Here is a 25489-nt window from a genome sequence, read left to right as displayed (position 1 = left end):
TCGAGCGAGGGTGGCAGGTACGATAGGTTGCTCGAGCACCAAAGTGATCCAGGGTCTTAGATCGTACTGTGATCTATAGGTCTTTTAGGGAGAGAAAGAGGGAGATGAGAGAGAGAAGAGAGAGAAACAAGAGCGAAAGAGAGAGGTAGGTTCTCCCTCTCGCCCTCCTCTTCTTCTTCCTTCTCTTCCCTTTTTTTTCTTCTTGTTAGTAAATGGGGGAGGTAGGAGGCAGACTAATGGCTAACTATGGTGGTCCGGCGAGGCGACAGTGAGCGGTGGTGGCAGTGGAGAGCGGCCGGCGACGGCCAATGGGAACGACCGTGCTCGACCAAAACAGAGAAAGAAAAGAGAAGGGGTGGCGCCCCCAGGTGCCTCAATGGCAACCGACACGGCCCTAGGGAGCTTCAACAGGGGACGGGGACTCACCAGCAAGGGGTGTGGACGGAGGTTCTCGGTCGGCGGTGGCATTTTCGATGGAACCCGGCAAGAGGAGGAAAGGTTCTCGAAACAGGGCATTCGCAAGAGGGGTGTTTTTCAGGCGGTGGCACTCGGTCAAGGTGGCACGCCGGTCACCGGAGGAGGAGGGAGGAGGAAGCTAGGAAGGTGAGCAGTGAGGGATCCATCAAAGGGAAAGAGGGGTTTATATAGGATCCTTAGGAGAAGGGATAATCATGTCCCAACGGCGGCACTGGCCTGCCGTTCGCTTGTTGTAGCATCCCCACCAGCCGTCGGAGGTTTGTGCCAGCATCATTATCCCCTGACAGTAGCTGTTTGGGTGGGAGATCGCGATTCTCTCCTCTGGGTTGTTTTTTTTTTTTTTTTTTTTTTTTTTTTTGGGTGTGTGAGTTTGGGTTGGGCCCATGGTCGCGGGTTACCCCCGGGGGGGGGGGGGGGGATGGACCGGCCCTTGATCGGGCCATCACGGGTGGTTTCAGAAACTCAAGTTTTGTCGGTCGTTGTGCCGAAAACTAGGGGCATCCCATCAAGAGCTGGCATCTTTGCAGCTTCAGCAGCTTTGAAATGCCACGAGATTGTGATAAACCATCTATACAGGCACTGTTCGGTCATATTTAGCTTTTAGTCGTGGACTTTCTCTCTTGCTCTCTCTGTGCCTGTACTCATCTCATCCATTATTACTCTAATATTTTATTATCGACAAGGAATAAAAAAGTCAAAACGTAAATGATCGACGCTGACAACCTAACAGAGTGGACAATTCCTGAATCACCTCCAAACTCTTGCAGCTGCCGTATCGCTTCCTTTTACAATGGTTGTGCAAGCTGTAGGTGGAAGTTGTGAAGGATATAATAAAACTGACAATAAGAATGGGGGTAACACTGGATATCTCGAATCTAGATGCAATTAAGCTAGGAAAAAGTATTATCAATAGATTTAATTTGGGGACTAGACATAAAATGGAGGACCTCTATTTGCTGTCTATTTTGCAAGTCTTTAGTCTTGCTCTCCTTTTTAGGGCCTTGGGGGTAATCCACGGACAGCCGGACCAATCCATCCGACACGTAGCCGGCATCTCATGAGAAGTTAAAAAAGATAAAAAGAAAATCTTACAAATTAAGATTTATTTGGATGATTAAGCTAAAAAAATTCATAATATTCTAAACTGGGCTAATCCTATATTTATATGTACTCAAGAGTGGCTTTGAAATGGATCAGCCTGAATTCTGTATAGAGAGGAAAAAAAAAAATCAACCCACAAATCTCATAGAATTTTTAGTCCAATTATCCAAATAGACCATTAAATTTTTGAATTTTTGGAGCTATCAATGCTTTTCCTTCCCGTGCTTTCTCCATTCATTGCCTCTCTCGATCCCTCCTACCAAATCTTTCTAAATCTATTAGGATTTTCTTATATAGACCCTTACAGTTTCTTCCGTCTTTTTTGAATAAAACACATAAAATCTGATAGTAATCAAGTGAGAGCAAGACTCCAACCTAGGACACCAGTATAAACACTTTATGAGTTTATGGGTTGAGTTAGTCGGCTTTGCTCAATGGACCGAGTTCATCCATAATAGTATCAGACAATTTATTTTTTAAAATATCATAAAGTTGACCTCAAATATTAAATTTTAATTTAATAATATAAATATTTGTTGATATACCATTTGAATTTATGAAGATAATAGCAACAGACAGGTGCATCACATGTTAAAAAAAAAATGAGTAAAAAAATTCAAAGAATTTAAGATAGGATATACATATAACATATATGGATTAGATAGAGAGCATTGTTGTTTTTAAATTTTAAAAAGAATTCAATTAGTTAGGGATGTGGATAAGTGACGGATGACATCCCATCTTTCTATGTTACCAACTTTTTCCAAGTCATACTTTTCTTTTCTTTTTTTCCTTTTTTTGACTGTACCAAGTCATACTTTTCACCATGCCGTACAAGGATCCAAGAACCTTTTTGGTGGGAATAATCAAAATACAAGACTTCGGACAGGGGCTGATAGTTGTGATTGTGAGCAAAGTTTACGATGGTCCATGCAGTTCGATGGCTTTCTTTGCTGCATGGCGCCATCAATACCAGCATTACAACAATGCGATTGATCCAGTACATTAAGTGCATGCATATATCTGTGATGCATGCTCTTCCATAATCATTCTCTCATCATCCAAAAGCAGTCCCATGGTAGGAGTCATCCTTTTTTTTTTTTTTTTTTTTTTTTTTTGATGCAAGGGAGGCTACGGTCATCAATTTGGTTGCTAGCTATATCAACAGGGTTGGGTTTTTTTTAAAAACAAGGCTCGTTACTAAAGAAGCACGGGAAGAAATGATAGAAAAGAAAAGGAGATCATCATGAAAGTGAAACCAAGCAGGAACTCTGGGGTCAGGCAGGAACATGGTCTGACAAAGTATCTCATGAACTGGGCCTGGTGGGTAGTTGTACATCATCTCATGATGATGTTGTGTGAGGAGGGCGTACTGTTTCATGTGTGAGCCCACGATACACGCATAAGATCCTAAGCCCTGACCATTCATTGGGTTCAGAACAAAAGTTGCAAGGCTTCCAATGCCTATATAGGAAGGAGGAGGGAACGCATGACACAAACTGCCATGATTCCCTGTTGGTGAGAAGCAATAACAGTTGCACACCTTGGCCATTAATGCATGTCAATTTGCTGCTGAAAGGGAAGGAAAGAATCTGCATCTATGTGAAATCTGAGATCTGCTGCAAGCCCATGAGGGGCCAGGCCAGGTTGGACACTCCCACTGCCCCATGCTTGAAACACTGTTCTCTCTCACTCCCACAAAGAGACAGTTATAGGGCCACATGAGTTCTTACCACGGTGACTACTTTTGTTTTCAGACGTCACCATACCTTTTCTTTTTAACTTCTGAACTTGTAGTAGATTTGGACCTACAAGAGCAAGTTAAACAGAGGTTTGCACCTATAAATTCACATTAAGAGAGTTGTTTAGCCAAACATCACTCAGGACTGTTTGGAGTCCTGTAGTTGATATGACACTGCAGCTTAAGTTGTTCTAACTTAAATTACAGTACTTGACTTATTTGTAAGTTCATTTCTTATATTTGAAAGAAATTTTATAGAAAAGAGGGCCGCCTTTAAGAAACATTCTATCAAACACTTTGCAAGCAGATGCTATAGGTTAGAGCACTCAACATACATAGAGACAAGAGGATTATTCTAGATGAAGATGTTGTCCTTGAAGCCGCTGCCGGCAAGATCCTGATTGTGGAATTGGGTGCTCATGTGATGCAAGTCCGGAGAAGGTGAAGGAGAGGGCACGGCCAAGGGCTATAGGGCAAAGGCGCCACATAATGAAGTAGGGGCAGAGGGGTGTGCAGTGGTGGAGGACGAGGAAGAGATGAAATGGACGAGAGGGGAAGGAAAGAGAAAAAAAAAATTATAAAGTTTACATACCTACTGAGCGGCAGTAGCTCGTCTTATGGCCATTTTCATTGCAATTTGACTGACCACAAGGTAGCCTTAAGTTTAACTTTAACTTACTAAGCAAGTTGAGTTATAAACATTCAAATAAATGGGCTAGCCTGCACTTGCAACTTAAGCTGCATGCGACTCTACTTGCATGACTCCAAATAATCATTTAGATGCAGCACGAACTGAAATTATACACAAAGTGCGCCAATTGGTGAAAATAGATGCTGATGTAACGGTTTCGCATAGCTAGTTGTATCAAACCGTCAAAATTGCATGATAGACCAATTTTAGGTAGTGTTGGATATCAAGGTACAGGTGAAAATGAATTGGACAACATCTTATTTGATCCCTTTTCATATCCAAGTTTATCCAAGGAATAAATATAGAATTGTAGCATCTGATCAGAATTTACATCTATATGTGTGTCCATTGAATAAAAGTAATGTAAGTGTGTGTGTATATAGACTGATGTCGGAACAGCATCCAAATCTTTTTTCAGTCATGTATACTGATAAAATCTAAACAGTATAACAATCCAAACGATAATAGATGATAGCATCAATATATTTTCAACTTTATTTTCTAATAGTCATATCTTTAACTTAGTAAGCTCTATCTTAAACTACAAGAAATCAGCTGTTTAACCTAAACTTTATAGCGTAGAGGATTTATTAGATCAACTAATATAGCTGAACAATTAGGCAGATGCAGTTATTTATTTATTATTTTTCATTCAATAATTTGTTTAGGTTAAAAAATAATAAAAGAAAATTGGAAGAATTGAACATATTTGGATTTGAAAATAGCACTCTATGATATATAATATTAATATCTGATTCATGGCTATATCCACTTAGAACAAATAGAGCTATAGTATTCAATGAATATCCACATCATAATTTTTGGCCCAATACCAACATCACTGAAGGATTATCCATCTCTCAAGTGATACATTTTGAAAAGTTCTATTGTTTAATCATTGCTAACCTAGTATCAAATATTATCCCAAAATTGTGCAAGGGCGGAGAAGTCTTTTCCTTTCTAAAAAAAACATAATAATGAGATTTTGTTTTTCTATTGTTGTATCTCTCTTCCAATTAGGAATTTTGTATTCAAACATGGGGAGGTGTTCTTGGGCACAGGTGACTCTTCTACTGTTTCTAAGAAGCCTTTGAGATAAAATAGAAAATCTCTTCACTCTAATCATTTATGATTATTTTCCTCGTTGTATTTGACAAATTTGCAGAACCACATTGTTCTTTTCATGATTCTCTGTGTCGCTAGATGGAGGATTTTACTGTTCAGATAATTGCATAACATGAAAAACTCTGTAGTCAACAACTGGCACGCCCCACTTCTGTTTGGGTTTTTTTTTTTAAAAATCCAATTATGAAGAGAACATGAAAGTCTGCTCAAAAGGCAAATGGTTATAATGCCATGTCAGAAGAAACATCACAAGGGAGTCTCACTTCATTGTGCTCTGTGTATCTTATGAGTTCAGTGAGTTTGTCCTTCCTACTAGATGAGAGAAAGAAAATATAGAAGGGTAACAATGTAATCTACTTGACTAATTCTTTTCATCTATAAAAAAGGCCAGGTTTCAACCGAAGTGGACCAGGTGTCAAAGTTACATAGAACCTTAGCTAAGAGAATATTTACTCATGATGGCCTACGGGTTTCCAACCACCATGCACCCTGGAAAAACTAACCCTCTTCTTCTTTATGGGCTTGGTCTTTCTGTCCCTTCATGTGGCTCCGACTCCAAGGAAATCTATGAAAGTTGGTGAGACGGTGGCTTCGAAGCGGCCACCCTCTTTGTTCTCCTCGGAAGACGATGATTCAAGAGCTGAAACCCGGGATGCGGCTGAGGCTGTAGAATCTGAATAGTGGGATGCATGGCTTGGCTGTTGCATTGCCAATATAAATGGAGGATGATGGTAAAAACCCATGAAAGAAACATCCCTTGGCCAACCCCAGGAGCTGTTGCTACCGAAATCGGCATTGTCATGAGCCCTGTTACCTGCGGCCACACCAAACACACGATGAAGTTGGAAAGGAAAAGGGAACAGAGAATACATACATATTCAACCTTCACATGGTTACGTAATAAGTTCTTCAAGTTGGTTTGGATTTTGGTGGAAAGTTGGACCAGTTTTACCGTGGATATGGAGAGCTTGTTCTTGTTCTTTTTTACCCCCCTTCTTTCTTTTTTATTGTAAATTTCTACACATGTTAACCTGCCATTAAAATAGAAAGGTAACTTCTTGTGTTGTGGACACTGAATTACAGCTTCTGTAGAAGCTTGCCCTGCTTGAATTCCGGGCGGGGTCAAGTTCTTTATCTCCACTTCTCATTTCAAGCAAGCTTTAGTGGGAGCTGGCCGGGTTATGGAAGAGGGAAATATGTACCAAACTAGTCGCCAAGATCTTTAAAGCTGGCAATTTGGAAAGGAGAGAGGAAAAGGAAAGGGCTTTAAATGCGGTGGAACCAACGCCACAGGTGAAAAATTGCATAAAATTTAATGGAACCAATGCAACATGGTACTAGAACTAAGTGATACAAATGCGGCAGTAACAGTAGTAGTAGCAGTCATAGAAGAAGAAGAAGATGTGACAGGAGGGACAAACCAGAAAGGAAATCAAAGGGCGTTTGCTGGGTATGAAAGCCGTTGTGACTTGAGAGGGAATCCCCTACTCCGAGTGTCATGTGATGTGAGCCAATGGAGCCATTGATGGCAGCCGGAAATGTGAAGGAGGGAGAAGGACAGTGACCAAACCCAGAGGCTGCCGCTGTAGTTGTAGTTGCTGCACCTTCCTCCAGTCTCCTTTGGGCAGCTTGGCTCATGAGCTTCCTCCTCCTATATGCATTGGACTGCTCCCTATACTTCCTAGCCATGATCACATGCCAGTGGTTTTTGACAGCATTGTCAGTCCTCCCTGGGAAAAGCCTTGCAATCATGGCCCATTTGTTCCCATACAATCTGTGAGCAGCCATTAGCTTCTCCTCCTCCTCCTCACTGAAGGCCCTCCTGTTGATCCTGGGGTCCAGCTGGTTGAACCACCTCAGCCTACAACTCTTCCCTTAAACCCCACATATCAAATATTAATATATTATCAGGTAAACTGAAATCAATCCAAAAAGTCCGAATGCTTTTGACTTTAAGCCAGCAAAATAATATTATAATGGAAACAAAAAAAAAGTAAACTTTTTTTTTCTTCTCACCTGATCTACCCTCCAGCTTCTCTGCTATGAGGTTCCAGTTCTGAGGACCATAGATAGCTACAAGCTCTCTGAGCTTGGAATCCTCTGCAGGCCTCCAATGGCCTCTGGCACAGAGCTTTGACTGACCACAGTCAACAGTCTCCCTCCCACCCAGGGAGCCCTCATTGGTGGTGTTCTCTCCGTCTGGGCTCTCTTCTCCGATAGCACTGGACTCCTTCTCTCCAGAGCCATCACTGCCACCGGAACACTTGTGCCCCACCTCACTTTTTTGCATAAAAGGGAAGGTCCAAGAGGTCTTCTCAGAGCTCTTGGTGCAGTGATGATTCCCAGCTGAGGTGGTTGGGTTGATGGAGAGGGAACTTATGTCAGCAAACACCCCCTTGGAAGAGGAAGGAGAGGAAGAGGAGTTCCTAAAGCCACACCTGGTTTCCATGCCTTTACTTCCACCACACTGTTGCAAGGCCATTAAGAGAGACAAGCAGTAGCAGAAGAGAAGGGAGAAGGAAAGAGAGAGTAGAAAAGGAGAGTTCAAAAGAGTGAGGGGATCGGGGGTGGGAGCGCAAACAAAACTAGAAAGAACAAAGTGTTCTAACAGACACCCACGCAAACTCCTCTTCTTGCTTTCAGGCTTTCATGACCACTCCCTGACTGGCCCAGCTGTCACCCTTTCACTTCCTTAACAAACCCCTCTCCCTCTCCCACACGTGTGGATGTCATCTCACCACATGTGTGAGATGCAAATATTTCTCCCCTTTTCCCTCCCTACTTCTCAAACCATCTTAATGGCTGTCCATCTCTCTCTCCCTCGGCAAAAGAAGCTCTACTGTGCTGTCTGGTTGTATGAACCCTGCAGAGGCCTACACAGCTTTCTTTTCAAGGGCAGGAAATTGAGCTTTGACACAACTCCCAGTGTCCAGCCCCAGCCCTAGTAAATGCTGCACGTCTGTCTCTCTCTCTCAGTCCTTCAACTAGAGAGGGGAGTTAACCTGGGTTTCAGCTAACCACCTGAGGTAGACTGAACGAAGAAAAGAAACCCGTAACAAGAATTACCTTAGAAAATGTTCTGGACTAATGGGAACAGTCCAAAAGGAACATCAATGGCTCCAGGTTGGACTAATACCTATTTCTTCCATTTCTTCAAGCAGTTATTCCAAAGGTTCTTTCTTTCTTGTCCTCTTGCGTGAGTCTGAGCGAGACTTTGAGGCCTTCCCTGCACCAAATCCACTTCCTAAATTTCTGCAACCACTCATGAAAGCCCTCCTCTTTTCAATCAAAGCCACCTCTTAATCAGTTAATAACTCGTTCCAGAAAAATCCCACCAATTTCTTCGAGCTGACTCTTGAACAAAAACACTGCACCAGAATGGACATCTTAACTGTTCCTGAGGTTAGCTTTCACAAGATCTCCCTCCCATGCGAGCCTCTCATCCCCACTGTACTCCACAAGATGCGAACGAGAGTTCACCCGGAAAAAAAAAAAAAAAAACCAGTACAAGGGTCTACAAATTTCCATAAGAGGAATGTACCGGCCTGCAGTCCCGAGCCCTGAGGCACCCAGCGCCCTTGTCAAAAAGGAAAGACCATTTAAGGACCTCCATGTCCTTTTCCACTGCCACTGTTTACCTTGTGGAAATTGGCAAACCCTGTGACAGACGTTTCATTCAATGAGGTGTCCACAGTGCAGCAGGAATGTACTCCACCCTCCAAGGGGAAGACGGGAGAACTGAGGTTGTGCAGTCAAAATAACAAAAAAAAAAAGAATCCTGCAGCTTTAAAGGACTGATATGGAGAACAACCTAACTAATTAACTTACCCAGGGACTAATCGAACCCGCAGAAGATCTCTTTGATTGGTCATCAGCAGAGCAAATGGCATTCTGGCCTTAACCCATGAATGGCCATCTTGCCGCTATAGTTCTTGTCTGTTACCAGTTTGCGCCACTCATAGCCTGAGACCATCAGACCATGGGGGCCATCCGAGTGAATGCAGCCACATGCATCATCTGTGCTTTAAGATCTTATCCTTCCCTGGGAGGCAAAACATTTGAAGTTCTACCGACTGATCAGTCATTTTGGAAAGAAGCACATACAAGAGAAAATGTCACAGACAAACTATTTGGAAGGTCTTGGGTGGACCCATATGTTACCACCTATAGAGAGATGACAAACGAGTTTACCAGGAGGAAGCTAATATTTTTAAGTCTACAACTTTTGTGTCATTCGTTTTGTGATTTCTGGGTAGCGTGGATGTAATAGTTGTCGAGCAATTTGTGCAGCCAACTTGTTTCTAATTGGAGAAGTTACCCAGATCTCCAAAAAGAGCGTCTCATAATGCATTTGAGTGCTTGCAAAACAACCCAAAAGCGAAACTATTTATATTTTGGTCGTGACATCAATATCTCTTTTAAGGTATAAGACAACAGTATCCATGCAAAGCCTTGCTCAATCTGTTCACCATCAAGTTGTATTTATTGATCCTTCTTTGGCATCACTTAAATCAAGAGACACATCGCCACTGCAACCTTTCCTTGTTTCTTCTACCCTCTAGACGATATCTTAGGTTTCTCCCTCCTCTTTCAACTCCATAAACAATTTTTTTTTCATTAAACCACTCCAAATTTTCCTTTTTAACTGCTTGTATGAACTGCGTAAAACCATTATATTGCTCTAAAGTCTAGGTAGTTATTTCAGCATTCTTGTAACAATCCAGGACCTCATCCAAAATAGCCCTAATATATCCATGTTGCAGTGTCTCCTAGTGCATACAGGTTATAAGCCGGTCCGCTCTAATTCTATTTATTACAACCCAGTATCTCATCCAAAAAGGCAGGCAGAAGGTATTATTTAGGTTTCTTGATTGTGTATAAGTACCTAAGATCTCCTCATCACATAACTGATATGGAACTAAACATACGTCCACACGGATTCTCACAATTCTCATCTCTTCAATGCTAAATTTCTATGCCCAGATGATACAACATTACCAGCCTTGTTAATGTCTAACAGCTTATGGATGCACACTTCATCAAAAAAATATGTCATCTTCCAGGCAATACGTCTCCTATGTATGACTTGCACTCCTCTTCTTGGCACTTGGAAGAGGGAAAATTCTGAAGTTCGACTTCGAATGTTGTTCATTGGAAAACATAAATGCTCGACTACTAGTTCTGCCCCTAAAGTTGTTACTCACAATTAATTGTCACAAGATCAAAAGGTTGTCAAAGGCACAGGGTTAGCAGTCTCACCGCATGACAAGCTACCTGCATCTGGATAGCCATCCATAGTCTCTTCTGCAGTTCTCTTCGGCACAATGGCATGAGTAACAATATGGCCTTGGGGGTTGCACATTCTTGCAAAGCATGTGGTTGTTTTAACACACACTTCCAAAAAATCATGATGCACAGAAAGCATTCCTGGAAAATTCAAATGATTCCAGTAGTTAAAGGATCAGTTATTCCATGAAAGCTACATGGCCAAGAACGTTCCATTAAAGCCCACTTGCTTGCCAAATAAATGTTGGAGCCCCACTTAAATTTACTAAGGAAGATGGACTCCCATGTGGCTGTCCCACCCTTTTCATCTATGTGTTCTACCCCACGAGAGAGAGAGAGAGAGTTAAAAAATCGAGGCCTCCTCTTTGTTAGTAATAACCACTATGACCCAGACGCATGAAAGCACAAAGGCACCTAAGTTGGCAGATGTCAGTGTCAACAGTGATAAAACAAGCTCTTCCATTAGTTAAATCATCTGGGCCGGACTTTTTTTTCCCACATTTTCTCTCACGCATATTTAAAAAAAAAAAAAAAAAACTTCTTTTAGTTTGTCAATTACATACCTCGAAAAAAATAAATAATAAAATATTTCATGCATCAATAGAAACCATACGCAAAGAAAGACTGTCGCATCTTTTTTCTTTCTCGTCGGGTGATATACATTCATCAACTTCCTGATACATACTGTAAGCTTTTTAGATACACACCTAGTAGCAACCCAATACATATCTCCAGATAAATCGATATATATTTTTCAAAATATGATGTTCACCAATATATAGTATATGGCTAGTTGATACATATCTAGCAATATAGTCATCTAACATCCCTATACACACCTTCAGGTAAATCGATACATAGTGCAGAATATGATGCTCATCAGTACATACTACATAGTCAAGTGATATATACTTATCGATTTTCTCATACATACTGTAAGTTTTTCTAATACACATCCAGCAATAATTCAATACATACCTTTAGGTAAATCAACATATAATTTTCAAAATATGGTATTCATAATTACACACTGCACGGTTAGATGATATACACCTAACAAAATAGTCATCCAATGTTCCAATACATACTTTTAGTTAATCAATATATAATTTTTGGAAGAAATGGAGAAAGGAACTCAGAAGAAGAAGAAAGCTCTCACGGATGGGAGAACTCTTGATAAGGAAGAGGATAGAAGCAACATCATCTTTCTTCACGGATGGTTTCTCTTGGCTCGTGCAATTTTTTTTTTTATATTTTGTTTCTTTAAGTTAAGGGACTAACAGACTCCGTTAGTAGTAATCCTCTTATTCTTATTTGACTTTTAGGTTTTCTTTTTAAGATATGCAAGAGGAAATGTGTCAAAAAAACCTAAAACATTGCTTGAGGTCCTTACATGTTTAATTAACAATATCTATACCTTGCATACATAAAAACAGTTCATGCAAAACACCATTGTGAGGTTTAACTTCCACACGGCTGACTTATATGTCTAATGATATGTGGATACATAGTGCACCAAAACTAATGCTGTGGTCAAACCGTACTAATTAATCCCTGATAAAAATAATAGTGGTTGATGTTACTCCTAATGCCCTATTAATATGGTTAAATTAGTTCTCAAAAAATAACGGTTAAATTGGCTGCTCACTGATGTAAACTGAACCATGTCGTAGCTCATGCTCCATCCCCCTTCAAGGAAAGGCCCCTGAGTCTGTTGCATGGTCTAACACTGTACACAGATAAAGGATCTAAGAAAGGGTCTTGGTCAGTCCCTATCCATGTCCTTCGGTGGAGTTACTGATGACAAAGATAACTACTGAATCATGTCATCCCCTTGGCTCTTTGAGGGTCCAGAAGGAATTCCAGAAGTGGGGTACTGTTGATGTTAAGAGAAGTGATGATGCCATAATGGAACTCCAAAGATGGCATGGATTAGTTATGATGTAGTGGGATATGGAGGTTGGATGGAATGGAGGAGAGGGCCCTCCCTGAGTACCTAACCACCTCTCTTGCTTCTATTTACTTTGAGACAGATGACGAGTTTTTCTGGTCCCCAGCTTTTCAGACCACTCAGAGAATGGAAGGGTGAAAAACCTTGCAAGGAGATAAAAAAATTGCATGGGAGGAGAATATTTTTGCTTCCATCATACAATCCTCACCCTCAGACAAATCAAGGGAGTTAGTTTTCCATCTCTCTTAGATCAATTGTAAGTGATGGGAAACAAGACCATCTCAACGTGTTGAACACTTTATGCTCTCCTCTCTTCCCAAGTATCTAACACCAGAAAACAACCGATTCTAATTGAAGTTCTTCGAATTAACCTTTTCCTTTCTGTTTTCTTGAACCTCCACGTCAAAGTTTTTAGTTGCTTTGGGATTTATTTTTTTTACCATTATACCTATCTATCGCTTCGATCAGACCTAGAGGTTTTTCTTTAATGTTTTTTTAGTTTTCAGACTTCAGGGGAGGGGGTGGTGAATGCTCCACCACACACACGCGCGCGCACACAGAGAGAGAGGCCGGGTTGGGGGGGGGGGACTAAACATCTTTCCGAGATCCTCACATACTTCTCTCTTTTACTGAGAGAGAGGTTTTGATTTCTAACCTCAAGATCTTTCCGACGAATAACTGATATGGGACTAAACATATACCCACACAGATCCTCACATACTTCTCTCATTTAAGTTCTGGTATCCTCATCAAACTAAGGGTCTAAATCCATTCAAATCTAATCACAAGCACCATAATCGGCCTGTAATTAACCCCAATGAGCCCGTACTATAATGTTTCCTAGTCCATTCACATAACTTCGCCCAAAATAACTAGTCAAAAGTTACTTTTTGAGATTTCTTAATCCTATATAAATACTCAAATTTTTTTGGGCAAATAATCGATGTGAGACTAAATACATGCTCGCATAGATCCTTATAGAAAGAATTCTTACGGAAAAGTAATGGGTCGGCAGAAAAATTCCAAACCTTTGTGTGCGCCTGAGCTGTTTCTTGTTGAACATTATCACATACACTTTAGTGGTGACCTTGCAAATGAGATAAAAATGACCAATCTCCAAGCAATCAAAAAATTTTGGTATGTACATGTGCTCGTATACAACCTATGAACATAAATTTTAGTGGCTTCTTGGTATATAGAAACATTAGGAGATGTGAGATGGGTCCACCATATAAAGAAGGGGTCTGCATCAAAAGATTTTGTTGGGTCTGTTCCCTTGGATTTATATGAAAAGGATGGGCCGTGGTGCACCGTCAAAGCAGTAGATGTTTCCCCCCTAACTTCCCTTGCTCTCCTCGTCGGGAAACCGTGGCCACCCTCAGGACAAGACAAAACAGCTCTACAGTAAGATTCGGAGGCAAAAGAATAAAGTTGCAAAGGAGAAAAGCAAATGCGGAAGGACATCTACTCTAGGATTGCAATGTGGATGTGGGCAAAATAAAGATCACTTGCTTTTAAAGTCTCCCGGTACGCTTGCCTCCAGCCTTTACCTACCTTTCTGATAGCAAAGAAGTGATGCTAACCAACCAAATGGCCTGGATACTCGAATTTTGATGCACCAACGAGGCAGTTCTATAAATTTATGCGTTCATGAGTTGAACTAATTTAGTCTAAAATTTATAGAAGACTAATCACCTTAAAACATGCTTAAACATGGGTGAATTGTTATTTAGATGGCTACATGCTCGCATATTACACAACAGCAAGCCCTTGTTAAGGAAATTCTCATATTTTATTGCACCCCATGAAGTCCCTGTACTCGAAAGAGATAGAGACTGTGATGGATGCTGCACAGAGGTCTTTATGGTCTGTGAGACGATTATAACAAGCTATGACTCAAAATATGCAAATATATTCTCCCAAAGAACAGTGCTATCAATGCTTGCTTCTCATCTGATATCTTTTGGAGTATCTCTCTTTTACCAGATGCCTAACATGAAATATTACCCGAATCTATTGGCACAAACATGTCCCATCCCTCCCCCACCCCCAACCAACTGATGGGTAGGCAATGTGCTGACAGAAGGCAATATATATGCATGATATGTGGATGCTATTTATGTAAGCTTGGGGGTGGTACTGTGCCTATAGAATTTAACTAAGCTAGCACACTGAAAAGATCGTAGGTTTTTCTTCTTCTTCTTTTTTCTCCCTTTTTGATGATCCTAACAAGACGTAAGTCACAAGTCATTGATGTTATGAACAAGATGGAAGTATGGAGTAGGTGAAGAGACAGAAATAAAAATGGCATTCCTATTCATAAGAGAGAGGAGCATATTTATGCAACCTTACTTTATGCATGGAGAGATTATTTTTATATGTTGAACATGTGATATCTAAGTCACGAACTCCCAGCAAAGCAACCTCACGGTTATGCTACTGTTCGCCTTTTAGAACCTCATCCTATTTTTATTAAAAAGGTGTTTTTATACAAAAGCAACAACAAGAAAATATTGGATTTCTTATAATTGGAATGGTCAGTATCCTCTCTCCTAATGTAACAAGTTAGTAAAATGCTAACCAGGATGAAGTATCAAAAATATAATGATAATATCTATGGAAGCCCATAATTCACCCTCAGCTCATTCTTGAAACAGATCCCACTCAGTGGCTATAGTGCATGAGTGACCTGATAATGTTTCATTAAGTCCTCCCACTATTCTCAAATATATTCAGTAAGAGGCTAAGAGCATCCCAAGCGATTTCGAGGAAATGAGAGAATTTCTAATATGAAGCACAAAGTAATTTGAACACGAACCATCTACCATACTGGGAGTAGTGCAACCACCGAGCTATAGCTTAGTTCGCACACTCCAATGCACCTAAATTTCTTCATGTTAGAACGCTCTTGCTTGTAGGCTTGAGAGGTACAATGAGACTTCATTACCGTTTAAGCCATTACAATTGTTAATGGTCTAAGGTGATCCTTAGTAAATCCCTGAAACACTTTGGAAGGTCATTAACCAATTAATCCCTTGCATGAATGAGTACACTTATGAGACGTGAATGGATGGATGAACTGCCATGGAGGGGCCCAACAGCAGAGGAGGGGTGAAGAAAATGTCTGATGTGAGCAGAATAAAAAATTTCAGTTGATGGGATCTTAGGGTGGTCAGAGATCAGGTTGGGGTGCAGAGTGGTTTGGACTTTGGAGACTTCCTTCAGCTTGTGGGACACAGAGAAGGTGACATTTGAAAAAAGGCACCATTGCTGCGAGTTGGAACTACCCATAGGTCTAGAATCTCTCTACATTTATGGCAAGCTTCAGGGAGGAAATGAACCACCAATGGAGTTCATACTTATCTAAGAGATAGGTCGATCAAATAATTCAATTGAACTAGATTTTCAGGAAAAGAATGTTATAATACTATTTAAAACTTCTAAATAAAATGTCTGGAGTCCATATTACTTCATCTGGTACCTACTCGAAATGTTCTCGGACTACAATTATTTATACTTTTCTTTGGCTGACAGAGAATAAATATGAAAAGATATTCAGTTTAGGATTGTGGTGTCAACAGTATGTTTCATACTGGCAATATCTCCATGGATCAATAATATCTGACAAATGCATAAAAGAAATTTTTGTACTTCATGGTCCTCTCATAAATTTGATGAGTTGTGACAAAAACACCAGACATTATCTATTCACAAAATTTAGCGAGTACAATTGAGTCTTATGACCACCACTTCTAACTGCCACATGAGCAGACAGGACTCTTGCTGAAAGAGAGTCAATCAACAGCTCTTACTACTTCATACATCTAAAATCAATACAAAAATATAATACCCTACAAAAAAAGTTAACACGAACATCTTGAGTTACTTAACACCCAGCATCCATGACATTAGCACTTGTTTTCAGTATATATCTTTCAGAAGCATTCCCAGGGTACAAGAACTATACTGCTCTGTAGCCCATGCCAGTTCTATCCTTATTCCAAACAATGACCTTAACCAAGCTCATCGTTATGAGGAAACAAAATGACAGTAGCTATCATTGTCAAGTTCTTATACAGTAGATGTACCTGAAATGTCGTAATCGCTGGTTTAGGAGTGTACCTACATACATCTACAACGCTGTGGAAAAAGAGTTAAGGGTGAGCTGACCTGTTAATTGTTTTGCTTCTTCTGGCTCTCTTTGTAAGACTGTCCCTTTTCCAACCGGCAACAGCTTGTCCTTGACTGCTGATTCTTCCTCTCCACAAATCTTTTCCCAGAAGATCGAGCAAAACAAATGAATCGTCTAGAGAACAGGAATCGGGACGAGGCATTTCCATGGTCTGTCCTTATGAAGCCTAACAAAAGAATGCAAGAATAGGATGTTTTCAGTCTGAAGTACTAATTTACTGCTATCTGCAGCATGTTCCAATCAATGAATTCAGATGAAATTAACCATTGATTGGTAGCAAGCAGACACTGAATAATTTGAATAAGCAAAAGAATAATCATGGGGCATAGAAAAACAATGAGATCAAACTCAATGCCATTTAGGGTTCATAGCATCTACTGAGATCCTTCGAGGCTCTCTGTGTGATGAGAAGTTGAGCATGAACATGAACATTGGACCACTAATCCTAACTTTCAGCATATGCTGATCATCATCAAAATCCAATATCATTATTTGCCATAAGAAAACCTATATTCAAGTAATCAGATAAACCTTAAATTGTCGGCCCTATCTAGGTTTGAAGGAATGGTTAGGTCTTTCAAGAGACCTAAGCAGTATCAAATTCTAAAAAGGTATTTTCACTACTGCTGCTTCTAATATGAGAACTCTTTTTTAATGGACCCAATGCTCATTGTCAGGAGCTGTATTTCATTTGGAGCTAGGAACCAGAAATGAATGCCCACCAATATGATCTATGGTTTGCAGAATAAATGAAGCTTAATATTGAAATGTTATGTAATATGTAAATTACGTAGAAATTAAAATGCACAGACAGTTAAGGGTGTTATCCAACAGTTACTTAAGTCAGGAATGCCTGCTGGAATGAGTAATCAAGGTTCTCAAATAAATTTACACAAAGAGGGTGCTTTTTGATGCAGGTGCAGAAGCAAAATTCCAAAGGATTCTCTCTTTTTCTCCTCGGGATGTAGCACTACAGGTACAAGATTTTGGGTACTGAGGCTGGTGCTTGTGCATAAGCACAGCTAGAGCTCACCAGTGAAGGCTGCAAGGACAATGCATTTGAAATATCTTCAAACCAGAAACGAGGCAATAAACCTGTTGGAAGTGGTTCTGAAAGGACATTGACATGAATATGTGTGACCCATATATGTGAAATAAGTCTTTTGACTGTTTGGTCTACCTACTACATTATTAACCCATCACAGTGAAGCAGATTGCTCTGCATGCAGCAAAACAGCGAGACTGCAATTGAGGAAGCCCAAGGGGATCTTCAAAAGCTAGTCAACATTGAAAATTGCACTGTTTTACATGATCTATGGATTTAGAAAACTGTCCTCAGTCTTGGTTTTAGGGGAAAAAAGTTAAAATACAAGCATACAACTGCGACAGTTGAGGCTTTCCAGCTGTGACCTCTGGTCACTATTACAGCCCTATAAATCCTTTCCAGTCCCCATAATGTCTTCACTTCTTTATTACACCGGATGGAAAATCTGAGGGTGCTTTTTACTCAACTATGTGGCTCATTAATCAATGTATAGATATTCATCTGAAAAATGGTGATACGGTGCCTAATCATCTACACATGAAATTCATGTAGACAAATTACTGAAGTGATTGGAAGTCAATAAGCCTCTTAAATTAATTATTAAAACAAGTGGAGGACCTAAGCATGTAGTGCCATGCAGTTGTAAGATATCTAAATACATATCTTCAGAAAATGAAATAAATTATGTCCTGCATGGTATAAATGTAGGTCACCAAGCCTATCTATCCAAGCAGTAGCCTAAGCTGAATATTATCCTCCTAATGCTCATAATGTAACATAGAAGCAAGAAGATACATTAGGTACCCCATTGCAGGTTCTATGACCTGAATATAAATAAATGAACAAAAGAGTTTGCAGAACTGTTCTCAACAGAATGCCTACAAAAATAAACATTTCATGCAAAGTTGTGGAATTGTATGCTATAATATTAGAATCCACGCAGACATAGGCAGGAATGCAAGCTACTTCAGGTGTAACCATTACACGAGAACGAAACACTATGTAAGTTGAGTTTGCAGGAAAGACGTTTGATGGGTCAAGAGATCCCAAGAGAGCAAGAGCAAAAGATCTTTCCAATTTGAATATTTGGAGCATTAAAGATGCAAGGATAGCAGTAAAATCACCAATTTAATGAGATATCAAAGGTTAGATAGAAGCCCCTCTTTCAATGCGATTCAGTATAGGCACATCTTAGAACTACATGCCACTGTCAATAATTCATGAGATATAAAATACAAAATTCAGATGGGAGATTAGGCCCACCTACAGAGATGGTAAAGGAAAATATGCACCATACATAAAGTTCCCTAACATTTGAAACTACATAAAGCTATGCCTTCTAGACTCTCCTACAGGATGAGCTATGCAGCACTTGCAACAGCTTCAGAGAAAGGTCAAATCACAGGTGAAGTAGGGGGGCAGAAAGATTTCAAAATTGAACATTTTGCATGAAAAATCATGATTTTTTTATTATCATTATTTATGTACAGAAATTAGGCATGTTTCCAATATAATTGTTGAAATTGACTCACATTAGCGCACTAGCATAGTCCAACTATGATATGATTTATGTATGTTACAATGGAATATTTAAACTCGTCAAGTGAAGGCAGTAAAATAGCATGAAGCTATTTTTCATAATATCCTCTACCAAACAAGGGAGGCTTAATCCGCAAAGACACAAAAATGGGATCTTTGTATGCAATTGATCTATAGTAAGATATTTATGTGTGAAAAACCCATTATTCAATAAAGACACTACTAGAAAACAACATCAATAACATAATAAGAACATATGCCCTGCATAATGTACACCAATATTCTTGATCAGGAATTCAGAATGATAAAATCATGATTAAAAATAACCTAAGTGACGCGTGCACTCTAATGCTCCCATCCATAAGATTATGAAGATTCTGTTTCGTTTGTTGCATGGAAGAAATAAAGGAATTCATTCCATTCTCAAGTTATTTACCCTCAACACACAAAAATCATACATAATAAAATGGAAATCAGATCACTTTTCTTGCAAATTTCAAAGTAAAACAAATTAGCACGGAAGAAATAGCTCAAGTGCAAGATTCTCATGTGACTCTCTTAAATTAAATCTATGGGTTTAGAGATTTGAACATCATCTTAATTAATGCTCTGAGCTTTTAGCTTTGTGCAAAAGATTCCAATAGTTGATTTCCCTACGGTTGGAACATGTTCAAATCAATCTATCCTTCCTCCCTTCTTTTTCCTTATGTTTTCTACTCAATTATTTTGAGTCATTTCACATTACTAGGTGCCAAAGCAACTTTGAAAAGCCAGTTCATGGCTTTAGGCAAGAATACCTTCTTATTATATAATTCAAGGGGAGGTATGGAAATTATCATGTAGAAAATTGGAAAGAACAAAGGTGTTCGCTGAATAAAATGATAAGATACTCTATTATGCCATGATGCCCTTGTCCAAGCAACAATAAATGTTATTTTCAAAAAAAATATTTCTATGAATTTGCATAGCAGGACTAAAGGAGAAAAGCATGGTCTAACCAACCAACTAGAACTACCTAGTTCAAGGAGTACCAACTAGAACTGCCTAGTTCGAGGAGTACTAACTAGAACTGGTGCAAAATCAGGTCGGTTTGGCTTCTTGGTTCAGAAAACAGTGCGGCCTAAACCACTCTAAATCAAGTAGAATTGAGCGATCCCATGACCAAAAAGAGAGAAGGCCACAGAATGCCATGCACCTCTCTTTTCTTAAAAAAATGTGAATGGGAGGATGAGTTATGTGAAGAAAAGCTTGTATACTGTAACACAGGATGAAGTTCATAATAAAAATTTAAAATCCTTGCCCCAATTAAAAAGCATTAAAAGGAAGATGGTCTTGATCATAAGAAATCTGTAGAGAATGATATGGACCAAGATATGTAGATCTCATATAGATACCCATGAAAGAGGCTCTCACCAAACCGGTATAGATCTACGTTAGTATAGTTCAGCTAGGTGCTATACACTATCTGACCATTACAGTCCTAGGTATGGAGATTGCAGATTTGGAGCAGAGCCTCTGCAATGGAAACTTAAAAAATGATGAAATATACGATAGCATTATAAAAATGCCAAAGCACTGAGAGGGAAAAATGAAGAAGAAGAGCTCTCGTGTAGCGACTTTTAATTTTAAATAATTGCTTTTGAGATTAAAAAACAAAAAAGTGCTTCCCACGCACCCGCGCAGAAAGCACTTCCTCGCCTTTCTAGGTAGAATTATTTACCGGATATCCCCCCGAGGAGGAAAATGCAGGGCATGAGCTAGATATACATAATAGACAATAAAGCAATGATATGATGTGCATGAAAGGGACTTCTTGCATTCAAAATTGAGATAGAGGAAGCTCCCAGACTGATATGGTTAGTAACTTAACTCTGATTGCATATTGTTGAAGAAACTCAACCTGATTATTCAGAGGAAACGATCATAACTGACATGGATAATCTTTCACTATTAGACTGTCCTCTTGTTGGACCTAATCCTCTTGCAGTCCACTTTTAACCAATAGACAACCATGAGTGCATTGGTGCAAATGCAATATGCAGATGAAAATGAGGCAATCCACTCGTTTGCAAGGTTACCTTCAAAAAGCCTGCAACAATGTAAGTTAAGAATATTTGTGGTCCGACATAGACAAAATGGAGTTCAGGGTCAATAAATTAGGTATCAATTTTCACAGAATCTGTACTCACCCTTCTATTCACGATTGGCATGAAGTTTTTAGTAGATTTATTTGAGATGTCAGCTGGTTGATCAAATTAGCAGTTTCAAGATGGCTAGGGTGATGCATTTTAACCCATCTTCAAATTTTCAGTAACATCCTTCTGTTATCTGCCAATGAATTTAAAGGGTCCAAAAATAAACAAGCTTACCATATGGACGCAATTACCAGCAAATATCTTACCAAACACCCATAATTGTCTTGGAGAAACATGGTTCTGTTATTAAGATCTACTTAAGTGGAGCCTCGTTCTGTGAAAAGCAAATGATGTGAATCATCACAAAACAAAGCACAAGGGAGCTAAACTGAATGGAGCATTGCAAGACCATGCTACATATGGATCCCATTTGAACAGAGACACCCAATGCACTTAAAATTACCAAAGGCGAAGCAGAATAAAGGTCTACAGACCAATCAATAAACATAAAGAAAACACGTGTCATCTTCCACATAAAGCTTAAATATCAAAGTTTTGCTTGAACCATAAAAATTGTTCTCTAAATTCGTTGGATTCACCTCTTATGTGATTCTTACCATTGTTAGGAAAAAAAACTACTGCCATAGAGTATTGAACTAGCTTAAACCTTTAAACAATGCAAAGTTTGGCCCTTATATTCAATGCTCAGTCTTCCTTCCCCCTTTCTTCTTACTCTGTTTCTATTCCTCTTCAAAATTGGTAAATTTCAATATACACATATAGAAAAGCTGAGAGGATGAACTTCGAAGGACCACTGCAGAGAATCATATGCATTCAATAAAACATTGTCGACACATGCTCTTATTTCTCTACCAATACTTATATTATTGCAAGGAAAAAAATTATTATTAATTACAATAAGAAGGATGAACAATTTAATCAGATCTAAGCACATAAGTAACATTCTTGCACATTATATATTTTAAAAACAAACAAACTCACATCATTATGAGCTACAACTTCTCGCCAACAGGCCTCAGCCGCATCTCCACCAACCGTTTCCTGAACTCTCCATCACTGACCTTCAGCATCTCGGACAGCGGCAACGAGAACCCATTCTCCACCAACATCCGATGCCGGGGCTTAATCTTCCCCTCCAGGCTACATGAGAAGTACTGCGGGAATTCCTTCAGCTCCGACAGCTCCCTCCCCATCTCCCCCACCAAAAACTCCACCTTCGGCCGGAAATTGTTCTCGATGCTGAACGTCAACAGCCCCGGCGACCTCAAGACCATCTTTTTCGTCTCCCTGTAGGAGAATCCCAGGCTCTGGAGGTAGTCCAGCTTGGGGATAAGGGTGCCCTCGACGCTGGACACCAGGAGAACGGTGGTCTGGCAGGTGATCCGGTGCTGCCCGACGAAGCCGAGCCGCCGGAGGAAGTAGAGGGCGGGCTGGAGCTGGCCGGGGACGCTGCAGACGAGAAGACGGGGACAGCGGACGACGGCCTTGCGGATGTCGGCTGACGGGATGGCGGCGAGGCCGAGAAGGAAGTCGAAGACGGGGCGGAGGTCCGCGGCCGGGTCGGAGGTGAGGAGATGGGGGTACATGGAGAAGATGCGTCCGGAGTCGGCGGGTCGGAGGCCAAAGGAGGCGAGGAAGTCGGCGACGGACCGCAGGGAGGAGAGGGGGGCGGCGCGGACGGCAGGGTTGAGGGAGAGGGCCTTGGAGGAGTCGACGCCGAGGTCGTGCTCGAGGTAGAGGAGCTTCTCGCGGAAGCGGAGGCCCGAGTCGCCGCCAACGGCGGTGGTGGAGGAGGAGAGGACGGTCGGGTAGAGGGGCCGGAGAGGGGTGAATGCGGTCCTAGGTTTAAGGATAGGGTTTTTGGGGGGCTTGGCGGAGGGAGGAGGGATAGGGGAGAGCTGGAGACGAAGCGCCATCCTTCATTAAACTGATAAAAATCGCTGTATTGTTCCTTCAACAGATTCAACTCTCCTGCTTTCTCTTATTCTCTACATATCTTGTCCCCCTTATCACCTTGTATTTGTCTTCCAGAACAATGTCCAACCACATCGTTATTATAGGTGTATAGGTAAAGACTAGGGCTAGGGCTGGAAGTCTGCCGGATCCTATTTGAACCCAGCCTAAATTTTTTTTTTTCGAGCCAGATTTAGGCCCAAAAATTTTTAGATAATACAGGCCCAAGCCCAATTAAGCCAGCCCAAATTATCCCATTTGGGCCAAAAATAGATCTGTCCCAAACTCATTGAAGTTTAATTTTTCATAATATTGCTTCATAAGAAAATGATTTAGTTAAAAATTAGCCCGATTGAAGTTTATTGCCAACTAAATCTATTTTAATTTGTTCTTCCTTATTATTCTTTCTAAATAGCAACATACAAAAATAAATTAATTTGGATCTAAATGCGAGCTTTGTTTCGGGCCTTGTTCGATCTTAGGCTCGAGCTGGGCCCGAGTAGGGCCAGTGACATACCTGAGCCCGGCCCGATAAACAAATGCGTTCTATATTTAAGCCCAAACCCATTTTGAACTCTTTCAGACCTAGCCTGAAATCTGTGCCGCAAGGTTTAATCTTGCATAGTTTATATCTCATGTGTAATGATAATTATGGGCTATAATTCTGTCTCTTTTATTCTTAGAGATTATGCGGAGGCATGTCATATGGCCAAGGAATGGCTAGCCTTTGTTTGGATCAAATTCTTCATTACTCTAATAAATCGATGTGCCAAGTAGGGTGCTTAAATTCGTTTCAAAGTGCTAGCTTGCTAATAACAACCTATCATACCTCAGTTGGTGGGAGACTCCCTAACTGCCTTCATCAAAGAACATCAGATTCATAAAAGTATCAAAAACAAGCAACTCTCCTCAGCATAGCCGAAAAACTTTGGCGCAAGACTACATCCGTCGCTCTTTGTAGCACCATGAGAGCCTTAAAGCTCTCGAGATGATCCATGTAATCTGAGGTAGTATTATATACCTCAAACTGAGGTATTTTGAACCTTCTCGATGATAGTTCTTCCATGATCTCTTTGGAGAAAAGGGTTAGTCATCATCTCCATATTGGCTCTGGGCTCGACATTCCTCTCTCTCAAGGGTTCAATCTTGGTATTCATCTTCTTGATCTTGCAATTGAGGTCGGCCTCCCTCCTAGGGTGCCTCTCTAGTTGGAGGGATGAAGAGCCATGCAGGCTAGTGCTCTTCTTAGCATTGAGTTTTTAGGGCAATGGTCAATGTTTTGCTCTAGACCATCTTGGCAACTCTGTTGACCGATTGACTACCTGGCATTCAGTTGTTGCATGTTCTACACATGGCCGTTAAGGTCTACACTTGCCATATCAGCAAATTGAGTTGCTTAGCAGTGACAACCTCAAAGGTCCATTGAGGGGCATAAGATCTCCAGAGGTTTTGCTGGTAGCTATTAGACTCCTATTGAACTTGATTGGTGGTAGACTGATGATTGTTTCTTCTGCACTTCATCTCATTAGATCTTCAGTAAATCTTAGTCCCCTTTCTCTAGTACCAATCAGTTGTTGCCCAAAATCTGACCTAGAGGAGTTGGCGTTCTAGCAGAGACTAGCTACGCCACTCATCTAGAGCTAGGCTGCATGGTACAAGAGCCAACCTGTTACGGGGGAACTTAGCCACCATGCCCCACGTGACCGGCACGCGCGCCCAGGAAGACTACGGCAGCCCCTTGATCCAGCAATCCGACCCCGAGTCGGACATCTTCGGCTCCGCAGCCCGACCCCGAGTCGGCAGCCCCTTGATCCAGCAATCCGACCCCGAGTCGGACATCTTCGGCTCCGCAGCCCGACCCCGAGTCGGCAGCCCCTTGATCCAGCAATCCGACCCCGAGTCGGACATCTTCGGCTCCGCAGCCCGACCCCGAGTCGGACATCTCTCGACAACGACAGGCTATTCCCCAGAGGCACGCCGCGGCCCTCTGCTCCACTACACCCAGCAACAGTCGTATCCGGCGCTGCTCCACGATCCCCTGTAACAGCCGTACAAAGCGGAGCTCCACTACGCCCTGTCATGGCCGTACCCAGCGCTGCCCCACGACGCCCTGTAACGGCCATGTCAGTGGCAGCTCCATCGTGCTACACGATGACCAACCCCCCAAAAGGACCCCCCAGCCTGGTATATATGCGGCTGGGGGGAGAAGGGGGGGTAAGCAAGAACTTCCAG

At 41.0% G+C, this 25489-nt stretch overlaps 2 protein-coding genes across 6 annotated transcripts; both read right to left on the bottom strand.

Moving 5' to 3' along the window:
• Positions 1-5371: 5371 nt before the first annotated feature.
• LOC120110993 (transcription factor CSA-like) lies at positions 5372-8290 on the bottom strand. Its single transcript, XM_039127220.1, has 3 exons — positions 7152-8290; positions 6557-7009; positions 5372-5949 (listed from the first exon to the last, which is right to left on the bottom strand). Exons 1-3 carry the CDS (start codon positions 7615-7617, stop codon positions 5675-5677), a joined length of 1194 nt encoding a protein of 397 aa, XP_038983148.1. The 5' UTR covers positions 7618-8290; the 3' UTR covers positions 5372-5674.
• A 7711-nt stretch (positions 8291-16001) lies between these two features.
• Positions 16002-23336, bottom strand: LOC103702947 (transcription termination factor MTEF1, chloroplastic). 5 transcript variants are annotated; one of them, XR_005512135.1, is made up of 3 exons: positions 22286-23336; positions 21049-21617; positions 16002-16730 (listed from the first exon to the last, which is right to left on the bottom strand). XR_005512135.1 is itself a non-coding variant. In XM_008785610.4 (2 exons), exon 1 carries the CDS (start codon positions 23218-23220, stop codon positions 22297-22299), a length of 924 nt encoding a protein of 307 aa, XP_008783832.2. In that variant the 5' UTR covers positions 23221-23334; the 3' UTR covers positions 16002-16730; positions 22286-22296. The 5 variants fall into 5 exon arrangements, 3 of the variants coding, with proteins under 3 accessions (XP_008783832.2, XP_026658849.2, XP_038983147.1); XR_603373.4 differs by lacking the exon at positions 21049-21617 and having other exon boundaries at positions 16002-16460; positions 16543-16730; positions 22286-23334; XM_008785610.4 differs by lacking the exon at positions 21049-21617 and having other exon boundaries at positions 22286-23334.
• Between the last annotated feature and the right edge of the window lie 2153 nt (positions 23337-25489).

This window comes from Phoenix dactylifera, chromosome 6 (assembly GCF_009389715.1).
Source record: "Phoenix dactylifera cultivar Barhee BC4 chromosome 6, palm_55x_up_171113_PBpolish2nd_filt_p, whole genome shotgun sequence".
NCBI classification, from domain to species: Eukaryota; Viridiplantae; Streptophyta; class Magnoliopsida; order Arecales; family Arecaceae; genus Phoenix; species Phoenix dactylifera.
This window is presented reverse-complemented; position numbering and strand designations above follow the sequence as displayed.